We start from the raw sequence: 19,969 nt of genomic DNA on the forward strand, positions 1-19,969 counted from the left end.
ACAGCGTCAGCTGTGGTGAACGGCAGCCTCTTTCAGCCCCCAGGTGCGTAACAAAGGCTGACTTGACTGTGTCTGTGACAGCGCCATGATTTGGGGTCTTGTCTGTCAGTTTGGACCAGATCAGAAAGCAACTGGGACTATTGGCAAGAAAAGCCAATCTGCCTATTCTCGGTGTGGGGACACTTGAGCTGGTTCTCAGCAGTGCAAATAATCGCTGGATGAATAAGCATTGCACAGCTCTCTGATGCAGAATGAAAATCAGATTTCCATCGTGAGGAACAAGAAGTTTTTTCATTGTCCACCTCAGTGAATGGCTTATCCACGCCCTGGAAGGCCGACTTCCAGGGTTTCTCTCTCAGACACAGCGAGACAGGTTTTAGGTCTCCAGGGTCTAAAGAATGAAGAATCATTGCTTCAGTCCTTGCAGTAAACTTCCTGGGCCCATGGGGCAGAAGGGCAAGACCAGGGAGTAGGGGCTTCCACCTCATGCAAGGGAGACAGCGGGCCTCTGGTCAGAACAGGAGGGGCCTGCCTGGAGCTTTCTGAGCCCACAGGCAGGGGGAAGGCTTGGTTGTGTGGATGGAAGAGCAGGATGGTGGAGTGCTCCAGGCCGGGTACTGCATGGGACCTGGGTGCCCGGGGAGGGAGAGCAGGCTCTGGAGGGGGTCAGGTTCCAGCTGCCCTCTCATGCATGTTCTGGGTCTCGTGGGAGGGGGGTTGGAGGGAAAGTGGGCAGGGACTGTTCGTGTTATGGGTGGTGTCCTGGAATTCTCACCTTTCCCAGTGTCTCTCATGGAAACCCAAGGTGGGAGAAAGAAGCAGAAGGAAATTCTGGAACCAGAAACACTTCAGCAATGAAGACTGGATTTTCTCTGATATGAAGAGCCAAATAAAATGTCTCCTGCAGACCTCTAAAGCTCTGTGCCTACTTTGTGCTTTCTAGACATTCTTAGCCTAGGTATGAAAGGAATTGAGGTGTTCCAAAAATTATGCAGAGTCTTTTTTTTTAATATGCTTCTATTTAGAATCGTAAAGCACAAACTGCGAGGACTGGAAAGAATCTTTGAGCTTGTGGTGAGCTGGAAAGTGGAGCCATTCATTAGATGTCCGCATTTGAATCCCTGGAAGCCGTGAACAACATGTTACCTTACATGGCAAATGGGATTAAGACACAGAGTTTTTTTTCTGTTATTGTCCAGTTGACCAGGACAGCCATTAGAATTTTTTTTTTTTTTTTTTTCGAGCCAGGGTCTTGCTCTGTCATCCAGGCTGAAATGCAGTGGTACAATCATGGCTCACTGTAGCCTCAAACTTCTGGGCTCAAGCCATTCTCCTGCCTCAGCTTTCCAAGGAGCTGGGACTACAGGCATGCCCCACCACACCTGGCTAATTAAATTTTTTTTTTTTTTTTTTTGAGACGGGAGATTTGACTTTGTTGTCCAGGCTGGTCTGGAACTCATGGTCAATCTTCCTGTCTCAGCCTCCCGAAGTGCTAGGACTGTGCCTGATCAGAATTTTTAATTTTATGGATTCTGATTGCTAAATTTATCCTATGGTTTTGATGACCATATTTTCTTGAATCCAAATTAAGGCTCTCTGATCTGACAATGAGTGAGTTTATGGGGATAATATGACAGAGTATTTGGAATTGAGGGTGTCCCATAAAAGCTGGGGACACATATTCCCTGTCGTAATACATGACATAGCCTCTCTCTCCCTTCTCACCGTCCCCACCCTGTGGCTTGTACATTACAAGGAAGGGAGAGGGGTTGGAACCTTGCCACAAGGGTTTTCAGAGGATTCTGCTAATCTCTGAACCAGATCAGACTTTGGAAAGGCCTCCTGGGTCTAAAAAATGAGGAATCATTGCTTCAATCTTTGCAGTAAACATCCTGGGTGACTTTCACCTCAAACCTCAGAGGATTTCACGATACTACAGAACATTCTGTGCTTTGTGGGTTTCCCATCAGTTGGTGGAGAAATCGAGCCATTCAAATGTGCTATTGGTGGTGGAGACAGTGCACCGTAGGCCATGAAGCGGGGGTGGAGGGGTAAAGTAGCCATGACTCCATGAGCCTTCCGGCAGGCCTGGGGACTTACTCTTGGGTGTCTGTTGGGTCTGAGCATTAGTTCTTGAAAAGACTATTTAAGCAATTCTTGTGACTCTGTGATCAAGTTTTCCCATAGAAAGAAGAGAGGTTATGTAAATTCTTCCTTATAGATCACAAGATCAGCAGTTAACTCCAGCATGGCCAAGGGCAGGTTGCATGGTTTTGCTTCCTCTCTTTGGCTGAATTAAGCTGTGGGCTTCCTGTGTTATTTAATGAACCAAATCCTAATTGAGGCAGATCAGCCGGGAGTGATGTGTTTAGCTGAGCACAGAGCGAGGGTGGAGAGAAGGGTTCAGTTATTGGTGTGTTCTCTATCCTGAGAAGATGATGGTATTTGGTGAGATTTTCCTATGGGAATGAATTCCCACGCTTGAAACCTACTAGGCTTGACCCAAAATTTATGCTTTATTCTTCAATCTTACCATGTCAAAATAAAGGAAAAAACCCAGACATTTCATCTCTAATGGTCCTTAAAAAGAATAAACATGATATAATGTAACGTTTGCCTTTTGCTCAACAAACTCCATGCAGTTTCCATACAGTTTCCCTAAGAATCCACCCATTGTGAAGTTATATACACCATTAAATCAATACAGCTTACTCACCTCGCTCCCCATCCCCAAATGTCTGGGTGTCAGTTTTCTCTTCTTTTTAAACTGGAGGACAGATTTGAGCATCTCTAAGTTTCTACCTAGTTCTCACATTGTATTTTTCTAAGATTTTATTTAACCAGTTGAGATTTGACTTTCGAGAGTTACCTTCCTTTTTTAGCAAAAGGATAAAACTAGGGCCCATGGGCCCCTCTGATTTAGCCATTTGTTCTGGGTATGAATTCCCTAAGATTTCTCTAAAGGAGTTTCTATACCTGCCTCTTTACCTGTAAGAAAATGAAGATCTGCATAAATTAGGCAGACAGTGTTATGAAGGTTAATGCCATGGGTTTTAAAGTACATTTTGAAAAGCATTCTTCCTTTCCAACCACCAACAGGGGGATTCCAAATTACACCTCTTCCTAAATGATGCAACACGAGTGAGTGCATAGGCGAGAGGCTGCGGGGGACGATGGAGGGTTCCAGCCCTGGAGTCTGACTTTCCAGGGAGGCTGTGGCCAAGGTTTTATGCTTCCATTTGGCCTCCTGTTCATATCAAGGAAGGCCCAGGACCATGAGTTCTCCAAAGTCCCATCAGGGCAGCCAGTGTGGATGAGAGTCTGTGGGTGGAGAGCGTGTGAGGCAGGACTGAAATTGGTTCTGTTACCTGTGAGGCTTGCAGGGGATCTGCTGGCTCTGAGCAGGCCAGGTGCACCCCGCCTGGGCTTCGTCCTTTCTAACTCCATGGAGGCGACTTGGGTGGGAGAGGGGAGCAACCAACAGCACCTTTGGGCTGGTTAGGGGGTTTAGGAGACATTGGTTTTGTATAGACAAGACTTGGTGCTGGATTCCCACTTTCAGAAGACAAACTATTCAGTTCTGCAAACTCCACAATCTAGAATAAGGAATGAGATAACAACCCCCTCCTTCATTTAGCAGTTAAAAATCATACAGGACTCTGAAAACAAAACAAAACAAAACTTAACCTTTCTTAGATACTAAAAGGGTTCCTTGGCTGGAAAACCAACTCCTCCCCTGGCTAAAGATCAAAAACATCTTTTTCTTTTTAATGGGAACACAGTTGGGCAAAACGCCCATCACTTTAAAAACCACCTCCTTAGCTGGAAGTACGTAATTTTTAGCGAGTCACAGAAAAATAGGGAAACTTATGCGGAGTTTCCTTGGCCACTTCCCCATCTGGGTGATCGTGTACTCAGACCCAGCACTGCAGCCTGGGGGTGCTCCCCGTGAGGAGGAAAAGGTGTGTCCACTGCCACCCAGTGTGAGCGGCTGACACCACCCGGTTAGGAAATCCCAGCTCCCAAGAGGGTATAAATCCCTGCTTGACTGCTGAGCTCCCGCTGGAGGTGAAAGTCTGGCCTGGCAGCCTTTCCCAGGTGAGCAGCAACAAGGTGAGAGAATGCAGAGCTGCAGGTAAGAGGCTTTTGAGAGACAGAGAGAGAGGGGGAGAGAGAGAGAGGCAGAGAGAGAGGGAAAGGCAGAGAGAGGCAGAGAGAGAGGCAGAGAGAGACAGACAGGCAGAGAGACAGAGGCAGAGAAACAGACAGAGAGAGGCAGAGAGACAGAGAGAGACAGACAGAGGCAGAGAGACAGAGACAGACAGAGGCAGAGAGACAGAGACAGAGAGAGGCAGAGAGACAGAGACAGAGAGAGGCAGAGAGACAGAGACAGAGAGAGACAGAGAGACAGAGACAGAGAGACAGAGGCAGAGAGACAGAGACAGAGAGAGGCAGAGAGACAGAGACAGAGAGAGACAAAGAAAGACAGAGACAGAGAGACAGAGATAGAGAGAGGCAGAGAGACAGAGAGAGAGAGAGACAGAGAAAGGCAGACAGAGACAGAGTCCGAGACAGAGGGAGAGACACAGAGACACAGAGAGAAAGAGAGAAACACAGAGACAGAGAGACAGAGACAGAATGACAGGCAGAGACAGAGAGAAATCTGGGAGTTGGGACACCTGAGTCCATTTCTGGTGGGGCCTCAGGTGACTCTCCCGATTTCTCCAGACCTCAGGAACCTGATCCGGGTGACCTTCCTTCTCCATGACCTTCTTCACCTGTGTGAAGGTGGCCAGAAGCATTACTTGACCTTTCTGGGCCTCAGTTTTTCTATCTGTCAAAAAAGGGGCTGGATCAGGGGGTTTCAAACGACCTTCCAGGATTCTAGGCCACAAGGAAAATTGCAGTGGAATCCAACACAAGGTAGCAGACCACCGAGACCATTCTCCACTGCGCGAGGCTGCATGTGGGATGTGCACTGAATGGAGGACTTTCTTCCTCAGAAGCCTCCTGAGATTTTCTGGTGTGAAAAGCTTGATATTCTAAAGTCATTGTGGATTCTCTAATGCCTGGCTCCCGGGTGGTTTTCTGGGGAGAGGTAGTAGAGTGTGGTTAGGGCTGCGGTGTGTTCCCACAGGCGAACTGGCCTGGGTTCAGAGTCCAGCTTGCCTGGACAAGCTGCGTGACAGCTCACCTGCTCAGGATCTCCATTTCCACCTGCAAACAGTAAGGTCGAGGGTGATGAGGAGTATAGTAAATGAATCCAAGTAGTATCAAGCACTCAGGCCTTAAGGTCACCCTCACACGGGGGAAGAAGGTCATGGCGAGGAAAGTCGCCCGGATCAGACACCTGAGTTCTGGAGAAATCAGGAAAGTTGCCTGAGGCTCCAACAGAAACAGACATAGGTGTCCTGACTCCTAGATCTCTCTCTCTCTCTCTGTCTCTGTCTTTGTTTCTCTCTGTCTGTCTGTTTCTCTCTCTGTGTCTCTGTTTCTCTCTTTCTGTCTCTACTTCTGTCTATCTCTCTGTCTCTGTTTCTTTCTATCTCTGTTCCTCTCTCTGTCTCTCTTAAATCCTGGCACACAGTTTGCTCTTGCCGTTTGAATCTCCTTCTCTTTAATCTCATTCCCTTTTGGGGGCCTTTGCTCTTCTTAGAGCCCGTCAGGACCCCTCTACCCCCACCCACAACTCTGCTCGAAGATCTTGGTCAAGATCCTACATTGCCCTGAGTTCTCTCCTATGTGAGCAGAGGCAGCCAAGGGTCCAGGCCTTCCTGGAGCCTCCCAGCGCTGCATGGCTGCAGTGGGGGCTGCTGGTCCCCTTTCTGCACTCCATCCTACCTCCTGCACACTCACCTTTTCCATGCCCATTTCATCAGCTCTGCCCTCCCGAGGCCAGCGGGCTTCCTGCCCACCTGCTCATTTGGTATTACCACATGCACAGGCACAGGAGAGCGCCTTTCTCTAACTTCATTTAGAAGTTTGTCCATTTGGATTGTACTTTGGTACTTGGTTACCCTAAAAGGCAAGAAGGAAGCTTGGCTGAATGTTTCAGGGCAGCTATCCTCTCTCCAGGGGTCTTCAGTTGGCCTGGGAGCCCCCTACCCGGCCCTGCTAGTAGGGTTCCCTTCTACATCCCCACTCCCACCCTGACCTCCAAAGCCTGTTTGACAATTAGAGCTGAGGGATCCAGAACATCCACAGATCCCGAGCCCTCCTCCCCTCCCCCAGGAGAGCAGAGTTGGCCTCTAGCAGCAACACGACTGAAGCAGAGCAGACTCGGGTTGCTTTCTTGTGTTTTAATCACGGCTTTCCATAGGGGAGACACTCGATCACGACAGTGCCTTTGCCCAGTGGTTCTCAAACCTGAGCCTGCGTCGGAATCACTGGTGGGCTTATGAAAATGGAGAGGGCTGGATGTGTGATTCAGTAAGTTCTGGCTGGCGACCTGAGAATCTGCATTTCTAATAAGTGCCCAGGGGATGCTGGTGCCAGTGCCAGGGGACCACACTTTAAGAACCCGTTCCTTAGGAGACGTGTCCAGGGCCAAGCCTGTGGGGGAGCTATTTCAGGGCAAGGGCCTTTTGAGATGGGGCTTTCACATCTCCTGAGGGCCTTGTGAATATTCGACTGAGGGCCTTGTGAATATGTGGCTGAGGGCCTTGTGAATATTCAGCTGAGGGCCTTGTGAATATTCGACTGAGGGCCTTGTGAATATGTGGCTGAGGGCCTTGTGACTATTCGACTGAGGGCCTTGTGAATATGCGGCTGATTCTGATTCTCTTGGTCTGAATTTTTCACAAATGGTGTTCGTGCTGCCGGTCCATGGACCACACTTTGAGTAGAAAGGATTCAGAAAGTTGAGGAAGAGGTCTTCTTATTTGGGGGCAAGGAAGAAGTTAAAGTTTTGGGTGGATCCTAAATTTTCTAGAGCTAGTATTCGTCAAAATGTTTTCTTGAATGTCTGTGGTAGGCAGAATTCTAAGATGCCTCTGGCTGATCCATGCCCTTGTATAATTCCCTCCTTGTGGGATGTGCCAGTAGATGGAACATCGCTACCGTGGTTAAGTTACTTTATGTGGCAAAGGGTGAAGGAACTCTGTGGAAGTAATTTAGGTTCTCAATCAGTTGACTTGAAGTTAATAAAAAAGATCACATGTGCTGGGTGGGCAGACATAATCGGGTGAGCTATTTAAAAGAGGATCAGGAGGTCAAGGTCAAGTGGTCAGAGACTCGAAGCAGCAGCAGATGTTCTTTCCGTTGGCCTTGAAGAAACAAACTGTCCTGGTGCAGAGAGGGCCTCAGGGCAGAAAGCATGGGTGGCATCCAGGAGCCGAGAGTGGCCTTATCCAGGGAGAAAGTGGGGGCCCAGTCCTGCAGTCATAACAGCCCTCTGAGCTCGGAACAGGAATCTGTGCTCCAGGAAGGAGCATAGCCCAAAGGGAACCTTGATTTCAGTCTGGTGGGACCCTGAGCAGAGACATCTGACCTACAGCAATGTGAGCTACGAATGCGGCTGTTTTAAGTGGCTGAGTCTGTGCTGGTGTGTTACACGACAATAGAAAATGAACACAAGGTCCTGATCCTTCACTTTGATCATGGTGCCTGACCACCAAGGTGTACTGTGGCAATGACTTCAGTAGCTTCATACAACACGAGCTGATTTCTTGCTCGTGCTACAACATCGGCATGGGTTAACTGCGTTGGACTGTGACGACTCATCAGAGCCACTCGGGGACCCAGGTCTTTGTCAAAACAGAATTTACGGAGACCAGTACTGGGACTCCCATTGTTTTGACACAAGTGCTGGGGGGTGGAGATTATTCCTATTTATCAGAAGCAGAAGCAGGCATAGCAGGAGCAAGTGAGTGGATCGATGGATGCGGGTGGATCCCAGCCTGCTGCCTGGATGGCTTGACTGTGCCGTGCTGGCAGCATGGATGAACAAGGGCTCAGGGTGCACCGTGCACGAGAGAGGCTGGCAGCAGAGCACCGGCTGTGAAATGCACAGGCCTGGAATTGGCACTTGTTTTCCCAGTCATGTGTCCCGCCCGACTTCGAGGTGAATATTAGTGAACATGAGTGTACCCACCACGTAGGATTACCCAGTTAGCTCAGTTGGGGTGGGAGGGAGGGATGTAGGATTTCAGCTCACCAAGCTTCACAGAGCTGCTCTCACCACCAAGGAGCGAGCTGGCCGGGCATCTGACAGCTGAGAGGAGCCGGAGGGGCTAAGAATGCAAATGGAACACTTGCCCACAGACCCAGGACAAATGAAAGGTTTCCTGCAGGGCTTTTAGGGTCTGGTCTGTGGAAACCCAGCAAGTCTGGGCTATCTGCGAGTTGAAGATCAGGTTTTCTTGTGGTGAGGGTGACAGATTTTCCCACGCAGTAGAGATAAAAATTCCTTGGTGTTTTCAGTCTTTTTTTTTTTTTTTTTTTTTTGGGAGAGTGGCTGACTTCTTGTCACTCGGACACCCTGGACACAGGGCTCGGACACCCTGGACACAGGGCTTGGGACAGTTGCCGCCCTTGGTGCCCCTCAGAGGACAAGGTGGACACATTTTCCGGAGAGTAGAAGATGGTCTTTCAAAGCGCATAAAGAAAATCCCACCTGTTTTGACACCTTAACAACTTTGGAAGAAAATATTTCTAATATATACATATATAAAATATATATATAGTAGTGAGTATATATACGTGTATATATAGATTTTATATATATATTATAATCAGCATATATAATGTATATACTCAGACCCAGTATATATATATATAATATATATAAAAACATATACTGCTATAATATATATACTCACTACAAATAGATGCCAAAAAAAGTACTTTTACAGCTTTGCCAGTAGGAATCTCATTTGGCTCTGAAGGCCCTTTCCTGCTAGGGCAGGGAATTAGGCCTGCTGCTACATGTATTGCTGTCTGAGTTGGTCCAAATCTACCTCTCTTGGATTCATTTTGTTTCTTTTGGGTAGATGTTCACTCTTCCAGTTTCTCACTAGCACCTTCCTCTAGCCAGGAAGAAGCCTGAGAAGAGGGGGGACATTGTGTCCCCAGGGAGTGGTGGGGAGCTGATCCACATGTGCTGAACTGGGGTCTGCACTGGCTTCTGTGAAGATGTCCCTGGACCTTCCTGGTCACGAGGTGTCCTGTGGAATCTACTGCCGGCATCTGTGACTGGGAAAACCTGAGGTCTGGTGCCTCAGTCGTCAGAGCCAGTGCTCTGTCCAAGGTTGCCCCACTGTGCCTCTCACTGGCTCCACAGGTTCTCTGCATCTTGGCCATGACCTTGTTTCTTCTGTGGCTTAGACTGTCCAGGTGATACTTTAAATGTTTAGCAACCAGCAGGGCATGAGTACCAGCCCATCAGAAAAGATGCTACAGCACCTGTTGCTGCACCTGCATAGCTCAGAGGAGCACCAGGAAAGCCAAAGTAGCAGAGGGTGGAGAGCTCAGGGTCCTGGGGAAGTGGTTATCTACCAAGAGGTAGCGCGGTCTTCCCCCACTTGTCCTCACTGCTCCTTACTGACTGAATACCCTGAAGCCATGGGTATAGGTCATCTTGTCTTTCATCACGGCAGCCCCATCTCAGCCCAGATCTCAGTTCACCTTCCATTCTCTCCTGGGAGTGCAGGGGAAGGTCTGAATCTCTCCCATCACTGAAGCACCCCTTTACCTAACAGCCACACGATTATTTCCATTCTTCTTTAGCGTCCCTTACTTCACCAAGGTAGGATTCCTCCAGAGACGCAACTTGGAAGCAGAGCAAAAATTCCTCTGCGTCCAGCCTCCCTCTCTCTTTTACCTTTTGTCCCTTTGCCCTCAGGTTTCAAACCCAGAATAAGAAGCAGGACTGGCTGCCTGATTCCTCTTGTACCTTCCCTCCTTTTGCCCAGGAGCCCAAAGGGTCTTTTTCTTCTACTGACACTTCCTACCAGGAAGGAACTTCCCTTGTATCATATTCACTTCCTTCCCTCCTTCTGAGGAGGCCTTTGCTCTCTCCCTTTCCTGGGGCCGTAGTGGCAGAAGAATCCAGAGTAGCAAGGAGGAAAACACATTGGGAGGTAACTGCAATATTACCTTCATTGGGTCTGTGTTGCATGTACTGTCCCATCCTAGAGAAAGAGGGGTTTGAACAAAATTTAAACTGTTCTTTGTGATTCAAGGAAATCATTAGGAGCATCAATTATTTTTTGCTTTAACATCCTGATATACTCAGTAAGGCACAGTAACATGGAAGGGACTGCTGGTGTCTGTGCTTAAAATCCCGAAATGGCTGTGTGCTTTGGTTCTTGCATTTGCCTTAATGGTTTTCCTGTCTTCTCTGTTATTGGGCAATCAGCTGCTGCTTTTTCCAGTGTGTGTTGTGTTTTCTTCTCCCAGCCTTCTCCCTCTTTCCAATTTGCCATCTGGAATCTACTTTTGACTGAGCATTCTGTTCACCTGTTGCTGCATGAAAAACGATCCCAAAACTTAGTGACTTAAAAATGACAACTATTTTATGATAACTCCAAGTTTCTGTATGTCACGAATTTGAGGGCTCAACTAGGCAATTCTTCTGCTCCATGTGTCTGATTGAGTTCAAACAGTGGTGCTCAGCTGGTGAATGGACTCATGTGGAGGGTCCACGATGGCTTCACTCACATGGCTGGTGCCTTTGCAGGGTTCCTGGGAGGCTGGGCATAGCTGGGATTGTCAACCAATGCCCTACATGTGGCCTCCCTAACCAGGTGGTCTCAGGGGAGTTGGACTGTCTTCATGGTGGCTGGCTTTCCACAGAAGCCAGGCAGAAGCAAGCAGCCCACGGAAACCAGGTGGAAGCTGCATGGATGTTTGTGATCTAGCTCCAGAGTTCACACAGCACCACTTCTGTGGCATTGTATTGGTTACACCAAGTTACAGGCCAGCCCACATTCAAGGGAGGTGAGTTAGACTCCACCTCTTGCTGGCAGAGTGGCACGGTCACATTCTAGAAGACCATGTGGGATGGGAGATATTGCTGTGGTCACCTCTGGAAAGTACAATCTGCTGCTCTTAAAAACTAGCCACGCACATACAAATCAACAGAAAGAGCTTCTGAAGGAAGACTTCCAAGCAGGTTCTGTGAGTAGAATACGCTCCATGCCTTTGTGCCAGGATCTGATTGGCTGTCTTTCCCCTCCACAGGTCTTCCTGTCCTTGTTTCTTCAGTCTTTGTTGTATTTTAGATGGGCAGGTTTTCTGGATGACTGATTACTCAAATATTTTAGGTGTTTCCCATGCTCAGATTATAAGGCAGAAAGCAAAATTTGTTTTAAGGGTGTATGTCTGTTCACAACCAACCCCTGCTCTAATGCCAGAGTGTCCAGTTACTAATTAACCCAGCAGAGCTGGAAGTCCAGTTCCCAGGAGACCTCAGAAGCCCCGAGTTGCGGCTCTGCCGTTGGTGGCCACGGGGTCTTTGGCAAGAGAGTTGACTGGGTTCAGTGGTTGTCTGCTATGACTCGATGCTTTAGAAACTAAAGCTGTATCCAGGACTGAGGAGGCCTAAGCTCAAATCCAGATTGACTTACAGTTCCAGGGTTTTAGACCTGCAAGAGACCTAGGAGGTCTCGTCTCACTAGCCCAACTTTTGTATTTTAGAGGTGAAGAAACTGTGACTGAGAGATTAAGCAAATGACTCTGTGGTTGCCTAAGATCACATAGTTAGTTAATGGTAGAATGAAGACAGGAGCCCAGTTCCAACCTCTGGTTGCATATGCTGTCACTAAGATAAAAACCTTAGAATTCCTGGCAGCCTTGAGGATGTATATGGGTGTATGCATGTGTACGTACTTAGAATTGTGTGCTTATATGTTAAGCACACAACATTTATATTGTGTATTTTATAAATTAAATATCTATAGAACAATTACATGTTCTATAATATGGATCTATGCATTTGGGCTTATGGATTCCATTAGGTAAAATTGCACACATTTCTAGTATAGTAACTGGTGTTAGCTAAGTTACCAACTATGATACGGACGAGTTCTCAGGCTGGGTTGTGGAATGGTCTCTTAGCAGGAGTTTGGCAGAATGCAGATGGTGGAAGTGCTGATTTCTCGTCACAGCTGCCACCCGTGTCTTTGAGCAAGCTCCCTACCTCCCTAAGTACCTGGCTCTGCTTCTGTAAAACACTGACGAGAGCCACTGCTCGTTGAGCACTTTCTTCTTGCAGCATTGCTGAGCTCGTTACATATGGTGTGACATCTAATTCTCCTGTAGTGAACACCAGGGTATGCCCATTTCACAGATGAGGAGACTGAGCCTCACACAGGTAATGTAAGCTGCCCACCACCCTGCTGCTGGCAGGAAGGAAGGCAGCATTCCCACTTCTCTGTCCAGGTACACTGTGCTCTGTACACACTTCTTAACTCTCCAGGTTATTGGAATGTGTGCACAGACTTCTTCAGAGCCTCCCCAAAGTGTAGACTATGACTAATAAATGAAGTTTAGAGGGAGGCAAATTTGGGATCCAAAATGACAGACTTTTCTAATTGTGGATACTTCCCAAGACTGGCAGTGTGCATCTTGTGATGAGGTAAGCTTGTCTTCTCTAGAGGACGCTGGGTTTCAGAAGACTGTTTGGGTGGGCAGATAGACGTAATGGCTTCTGGAGACCCCTCTAGCTCTAGGTGTTGATGCTTTTACAGAGCAGAGAATGAGTGTCAAAACCAAGGATTGTGTAGACTCAGGTTTACATCCTACTTTGTCATTCCTTAGCTCTGTGGCCTTGGGCAAGTGACTTAATTACCCAAGTCTATTTCCATTGCTCTGTGTTTATAATGGGGATGCTGGGCTCTACCGGACTCACTCATGAGTTTTGTCCTCTGGAGTTGTACAGAGCAGTGCATTCCTCTTACACAAATACCAGGCTGGGAGAATTTGAAGCCTGTGGGTTTGCCCTGCAGACGCCCAGGGCCTCACAGGTAGAGCTTCCTCCTCAGTCATTTTGGAGGAGGATGGTGACTGTTCCAGGCTAGAGGAGTGGTCTTGCTGGGTGTCAGCCCGCGCAGGGTCTAATGAAGGAGGCAGGTGAAGCAAGTGTTGGTTGATGGTCCAGCCTGCTGGGGGCTTGGAATGACCCAGGCTCACGGGGAATGGAATGTTGATACAGGATCCGAATGAGCGAAAACATGAGTTGTGTTGGTTGACTGAACTTGACCAACTTCTGTCCCAAGAACCACTGATTAAGAGATACTTCAGTGGTGGTTTTAGCAAAAAGGGATGTTTGCTGGCAGACAGTATAAAGAGAGTGCCTATGCCTTGGTGGAACCATTTGTATCAGTTTCTGCCAATTTGCTCCTCTGAGATTCAGCCCAGTGTGGCTCAATGCCCTCTTCTGCCAAAGATGGGTCTCCCTGCAGTGTGGCCTCCAGGAAGGAATCTGTCTCACCAGGCCCCACCAGGGATGGGAGATTAGTGTCCAGGACATCAGCAGGTGTCATTCTGACACAGCTATGCAGACCAGGAACAGTCTCAGCCTGCTGCTCGGAGGCTGATTCCTTGTCTAGCTTTTTTCCTTCCTATAGAACCAAAATAGTTTCTGGACAACTCATCTAGGTTTTTGTTTTGAGCCAGCACATTTTTCGATAAAAGCTGCCTGAAACCTGGTCACGTATTTCTCTGTATCTGAGTCTAGAAAGTCTTCCCTCTTAAAATTCTGTGATTTCCTAGGACTTAGTTAAAAAATACATTTTATATTGTTTCATCTTTGAATTTATAAAAAATTTCCAGGTTTAATTTTGGTGTAAATATTTATTTCCTCATGGGTTTTGAAGAAATTATACGACATTCATAAAACATGTTTGGGCTCTTAGGAATTCATTTTACACACTAGAGGTGACTCAGTGATAGGTGTAAGGCCTGATAGCTATGTGACTTCATTAACATTCAGCACCTGCCACCGTCATTTTGTTCTTTGAATGACTGTGCCACCTGACTCGGAGATGAGACAGTTGCCTGAAAACTTCTGGGAACAAGGTAATGATAGAAATATAAAGAGTTTAATCTTCTAGGTGAATTCAGTCCAGATATATTCAAATATATTATCAAATAAAATTATTACTCCTTCTACATCCCTGAAAATTCTTTTCTGGATCTATCGTTTACTTATTAGGTTCTCAATCTGTTAAAAAATATATTCCTGCATGTATTCTGAAGTATTTAGAGGTGAAGTTTGATGATGTCTGCAACTTTCAGCTGTTTAGGAGAAAATATGTCTATGTCTGTGTCTGTGTCTGTGTCTGTGTCTGTGTCTGTGTCCATGTCCATATCCGTGTCCATGTCCGTGTCGGTGGCTGTGGCTGTGTTGGTGTCTTTGTCTGTGGCTGTGTCTGTGTCTGTGGCCGTGTCCGTGTCCGTGTCTGTGTCTGTGTCTGTGGCTGTGTTGGTGTCTTTGTCTGTGGCCATGTCTGTGTCTGTGTCTGTGGCTGTGGCTGTGTTGGTGTCTGTATCTGTGTCTATATCTGTGTCTGTGGCTGTGGCTGTGTCTGTGTCTGGGTCTAGGTCTAGGTCTGTGTCTGTCTGTGTCTGTGTCTAGGTCTGTGTCTATGTCTATGCCTAGGTCTAGGTCTAGGTTTATGTCTAGGTCTCAGTCTGTGTCTGTGTCTGTTTCTAGGTCTGTGTCCATGTCCGTGTCCAGGTCTTGGTCTCGGTCTGGGTCTGGGTCTGGGTCTGCGTCTGCGTCTGCATCTGTGTCTATGTCTATGTCTATGTCTCGGTCTGTGTTTGTGTCTGTGTATGGGTCTAGGTCTAGGTCTGTGTCTGTGTCTATGTCTATGTCTATGTCTATGTCTACATCTAGGTCTGTGTCTGTGTCTGTGTCTGTGTCTAGGTCTAGGTCTAGATCTAGGTCTGTGTCTGGGTCTTTGTCTGTGTCTGTGTCTATGTCTACGTCTATATCTATGTCTATGTCTATGTGCCTGTGTGTATATAGAAAGAGAAAAAGAGGGAGAGAGAATGAGAATAAAGCGAATGCAGCAAAATGTTAGCAACGGCGAATCTAGTGAAATATATACTTGCATTTGTCATAGTATGCTTTCAACTTTTCAGTCTTTTTGTAATTTTTAAAAATTAAATGAGAAGGTGGAGTAAACACTTACATCCTTTTAGGTTATATGTACTGTCTATGACCGGAAGCTGCAGACAGCTGGGTATCAAAGGCAGGTAACGGTTACCTGGGCCTCAGTGCGTGCTGTACCACCTGTCCAACTCAGGGCTGTGCCATCAGCTCTTTCTACCTTCCAGCATTCTTTTACCTTCCTTTCACACTTCACACATTTTTGTCTTTTTCTTATGCGTGGTCCTGTTTTTCATCATACGCCTCTGTTTTCTCATGTTGAATGTGGTGAAACATGGTTATTTGACCAAAAAAAAAAAAAAAAAAAAAAAAAAAAAAAGATAGAATTCTAACTCAAATACTTGGAAGGAGTTGCCCTTGAAATTTCTTTCTTCCAGTAAGAAGGTCAACTCAGATTCCAGCAGAAATGTAAGTTGTCTGTGATTTAAAAACTCATTTAAAGAAAGTAGGCTAGGAGAATAGTGTTTTGCTGCAAACTTCTGCAAAAATAATTTGTTTTCCCCTCTGGGCCTGCCAAAAATTTACTGTTTCCCACACTACAGCAATTTTGGTTCCAACTTTTTACTGAGGTTTTGATTATTGAAAACTGTCACTACTATGTGTTTGTGGTTTACTTTTCTGTAGCCACTTCCTGAAGAAGTCACGGTAAAGCAGCTCTTTTGCCTGAGTCCAGGGAGAGAAACAAAGACAAATTTCCTTGGCTAGAGATGGGGGTGGGGGTGGATGGGGCTGGCAGTTACTGGAGGAGGATAGCATTTTAGGATTCATTCCATTGGAACAGGGTCCTTGTTGAAATACTTCTTCTCACCCACCAGCCATATGATTTGAAGAAGAGAGTTAACTTGAAACTCACTTTACCTATAGAAAGGAGAGACTTGATTAGATTTCTCAAAGACTCTTCAGCTCCATAGCTCTGTGAAGTGTTAGCTACTGACTGATCCTGAATGGCACAGCCTGACTTTCTGGTGTCAAAGTAATTTTAAACATGGTTACAAACCTTCCCATAATTACCATAAGCCTGAACCTGAGAGAAGGTGAGCATAGAGGGGTGCTTTCATCCGAGGGGAGGCTGCACGTCAGCTCCTGACTTTGAGTCAAAGTGACTTTTAGAGTCAACCAGCAGAAACTGTTTACTTGAAATAGTTGAGTATCAGAAAGAAGACTGTGAGAACACAATGCCTAACAGTACCTGGCAGGGCTCCTTCCCCTGGGATCTTTTCATAAACTCTGGAAAAGCAATATATTGGGAATAGGCTCGGCTGTGCGTGACAGAAAGCCTGGACACATAAAAAAGGTAGTCCAGGGTGGTGGGCGGCTTCATGAAGCCACTAAGGACTCAGGTTTTCCTCTTACTGCCCTATTGCATTCAGTGAGTGGTCTGTACCTTGTAGTTCACGATGGCAACCACAATCCAGCCACCACATCCACACTGAGCAGGAGGAAGGAAGATTAGTGGAGACCTCCCGGGGGGATCACATGACACTTCCACTCACATCTCATTGACCCACATTTTGTCACATGGTCACTCCATGTTGCAAGGGATGATGGGAAATGTCTTTGTGTCTAGAGGGCCATGTGCCCAGGTAAGATTTGGGGGTTCTATTATTGGGGACACAGGGATGACAGATATTAGGAGAAGAAACTAGCAACATCTGTCATAGAAGGTGCATTTTCAAAGAGCAAGGGCTTTGGAACCACCGGTGCTGGGGTTAAATTTCAACGTCTGCTTACTAGCTGTAAGATCTCGGCCAGGCCTCTTAACCTCTTTGAACTCTTAAAATACATCCTCTGTAAAATCGGCATGATACTCACTTTGTGGGGGTAAAATGCAAGAACGAATGTTCAATATTTGGTACAATAGCTGTTGCTATTCCACTAATCCCTACAACACCAGCTTTGACTTCATTTACTTATCCCGATACGTGGTATTGGTTAGCTATAGTGTATTTAATTCCTACTTCTTTCATGTCCTTACTGGAGCACTAGTGAGTCTGGCTTGGACCAGTCTAATTGAGGATGTGAGAAGCTAATGCATGTCCAAGGAGGACACAGCAGCTTGGTGGATGTTTATGTGACTTTCATCTGGCAAACCTGACAGTGTGGTTAGGGGTAAAGTCATAGGAACTATTTGTGCTTCAGAAACTCGTGAAGAATAGTATTGTGTGGAAACAGAGAGTTTAAGGGAGAAAGCTCCAGGTCAGATACACAGCTAAGGGGAATATTTCAGGTTACCAGAACGGGGAGCTCAGACTGTAACTCTGAGTCTTTGGACTTAGGATTCCCCACTTATGAGGGAGGGTTTCTGGAGTGCGAGGGTCGGTTCCTCAATGCCACCCTGGGTTTACTGCAAGTCATTCCCAGAGATATCTGTGCCAGGAGCAGGGAACAACCCAAGGAAAATGTGGCTGGGAATATTTCCCCTGGATTCGTTCACAACTCCTGCTGTGGGAGGACTTTCAGTCATAAACATTCTCCGGTATGTTCTGGTGTGTGGGCCATCAGTTCTGTGAGCAAGACTAGGGCTCTGCCCCAAGGTTGTCACCATCCTTGCGGAGCCAGAAGAGTCAAGCATGGCAGCTGGCACGACCGCTCCCACTTCCCACCCTGCTGATGACCGGGTGGGGCGTTGACTTGCTGTGGCGAATGGAATGTGGGCCGACAGGAGTGAGCTAGTTCCCAGTGTGGCCTGGTGTGTGCTTTTGGCTGCATTGTTTCCATTTTTGCCATCCCCAAAGAGGATCATCTCCCAGGAAGCTTACTGGTCCAAGGAGGATGAGACACCCACAGAGCAGACTTGGACTCCATCTGCAGCTCAGAGCCAGGCCTAACCCAGCCTAGTTTAGGTTAACCAACTGCCATCTTTCCCACAGACTTGTGAGCAAGAGTGAATGACCGTTGTTTCACACCATTCAGTTCTGGGGTCGTTGATTTGTTAAGTAGCGTCGTTGTGGCCGTGGTTAGCAGACACAGAGGATACTTGTGTTAGTGTGAGAAGGTCCTCAGAGAGACAAGGACGGCATCTGACACTCCAGTCTTTGGGGGGACTGGGGGAGGAGTGCTTCATAAACTCGTATAAGCTATTTCTGTGTTGGATTTCATGTTGCTTTTCTCCCTGGGATGCTGTAGACCAGGGTGTTAGCAGGACATTGAATCCCTCGCACAAGTCAGAATTGTATGTAAAATAGGAGTTAGTCCATAGGGGATATAGGGAAAATTCTCTGACAAGTGAAATACGAGGACCCTTGGGCTTCCAGTGATCCATTCACTCACTCACTCATTCATTCAAAAAATGGGAGTTAGGGATATAACTGTGAATAAGATAAAGCGGGGTTCCGTCAACCAAAAAGTATCCAACAGTCTTAATAATTTAGAAGCTTATTTTGCCAAGGTTAAGGACAATCCCCAGGAGAAAAAACATGGAATCACAGAAAAAACAGTCTGTGGTCTGTGCCTTTCTCCAAAGATGATTTGGAGGGCTTCAATATGTAAAGGTTTTCCTCTACTGAAAAGCAGGCTGGAGGGGAGAGAGGGAGGGTGTGGTCATTATTGAATCCACATGTTGCAAGGGAAAAGTAACAGGTAGGGAATAGTCAGTTATATTCCCCTTATACTCAGTAAATCTGCTCTTTACGTGAGGTGAACATAGAGTGGCTACCTGTGGAGAGTTTTTAAAACCTTTTACCTGTAGCTGTCTGCTTAGGAACAGAAGGAAAGGCAGCTTCTTGTAGGACTCAGCTTTCAGCTTAAGTTTTTCCTTTTGGCAGAGTGAACTGGGTGTCCCAAGTCTTTATTTTCCTTTCACAGTCCTTCCATCTGTGGAGCCTGAATTCCGGAGAGGGGAGACAAGGCTAATGATGAATGCCGTAGAGAATGACAGGGAAGGAAAGGAAAACACCGAGTATTGGGATTAAATGTGGTGCAATTTTAGACAGGGAGGTGAGGGAGACCTCACCAAGAAAGTGAAGTCCGAGCAGAGAGGGCATGGGCAGTGGCCTTAGCTGAGGAAACAGCATCTCTGGCCAAGGGGCAGGAATGGCTAAGGCAGGTCTCTGCAGAGACAACAGCTTAGGGGGTGGAGCCCCTCTGCCAAGCACACCTCTAGGTGCTACAGGGATTTGCCTTTAGATATGTTCAGTGAATATAGCTGCAGAGAAACAAATCCAAAAATTTTGAATTTTCTTCTTAAACAGAGTAGGCAAAAAGGTTCCTATCATCCGGTGAAGCCTCCAGACCCCGCTCCTACCCCATCTTCAAGGGATCCTCTCTGCAGGGTTCTTGTTTCCTGGTGACACCTCTTGTTTCCTCCCCTAGGTCACGTAGTGCTGGGCCGCAGTCCTCCACTTCCTGTGTCCTCTGGAAGTTGTCAGGAGCCATGTTCCGCTTGTACGTGTTGGTAATGGGAGTTTCTGCCTTCACCCTTCAGCCTGCGGCTCACACAGGTAAGAAGTAAACCCTTCAGATGCAAAAAACTTGCCTGCGGCTTCCTTGAGGAAAGCTGTTATCTGGTGAAGTTTTTTGTCAGAACTCCGGCTTCCCTGGGGAAAGCTGTTACATAGTGAAGTTTTTTTGTCAGAAAGCAAAGTGTGGGCCGAGCTCGGTGGCTCCCGGCTGTAATCTTAGTCCTTGAGAGCCCTAGGCGGGCGGATTGCTTGAGCCCAGGAGTTTGAGACTAGTCTGGGCAACACAGAGAGACCCACGTCTCTACTTAAAAAAAAAAAAAAAAAAAAAAGGCCGGGCGCGGTGGCTCACGCCTGTAATCCCAGCACTTTGGGAGGCCGAGGCAGGTAGATCACGAGGTCAGGAGATGGAGACCATCCTGGTAAACACGGTGAAACCTCGTCTCTACTAAAA

At 47.1% G+C, this 19,969-nt stretch overlaps 1 protein-coding gene across 4 annotated transcripts in view; it reads left to right on the forward strand.

Moving 5' to 3' along the window:
- Positions 1–3,892: 3,892 nt before the first annotated feature.
- The window catches only part of IL1R2 (interleukin 1 receptor type 2), a 35,694-nt gene continuing 19,617 nt past the window's right edge, over positions 3,893–19,969 (forward strand). Inside the window, exons 1-2 of one of the 4 annotated variants that reach the window (XM_008008235.3) lie at positions 3,893–4,135; positions 19,430–19,557. In XM_008008235.3, coding sequence (XP_008006426.1) covers positions 4,122–4,135; positions 19,430–19,557 — 142 coding nt within the window. In that variant the 5' untranslated portion in view covers positions 3,893–4,121. Of the gene's footprint in view, positions 4,136–10,914; positions 11,119–19,429; positions 19,558–19,969 lie in introns of those variants that run through there. The other 3 variants (XM_008008237.3, XM_008008239.3, XM_008008240.3) reach the window with 3 other exon arrangements.

Source organism: Chlorocebus sabaeus, chromosome 14 (assembly GCF_047675955.1).
Source record: "Chlorocebus sabaeus isolate Y175 chromosome 14, mChlSab1.0.hap1, whole genome shotgun sequence".
Lineage (NCBI taxonomy): Eukaryota > Metazoa > Chordata > Mammalia > Primates > Cercopithecidae > Chlorocebus > Chlorocebus sabaeus.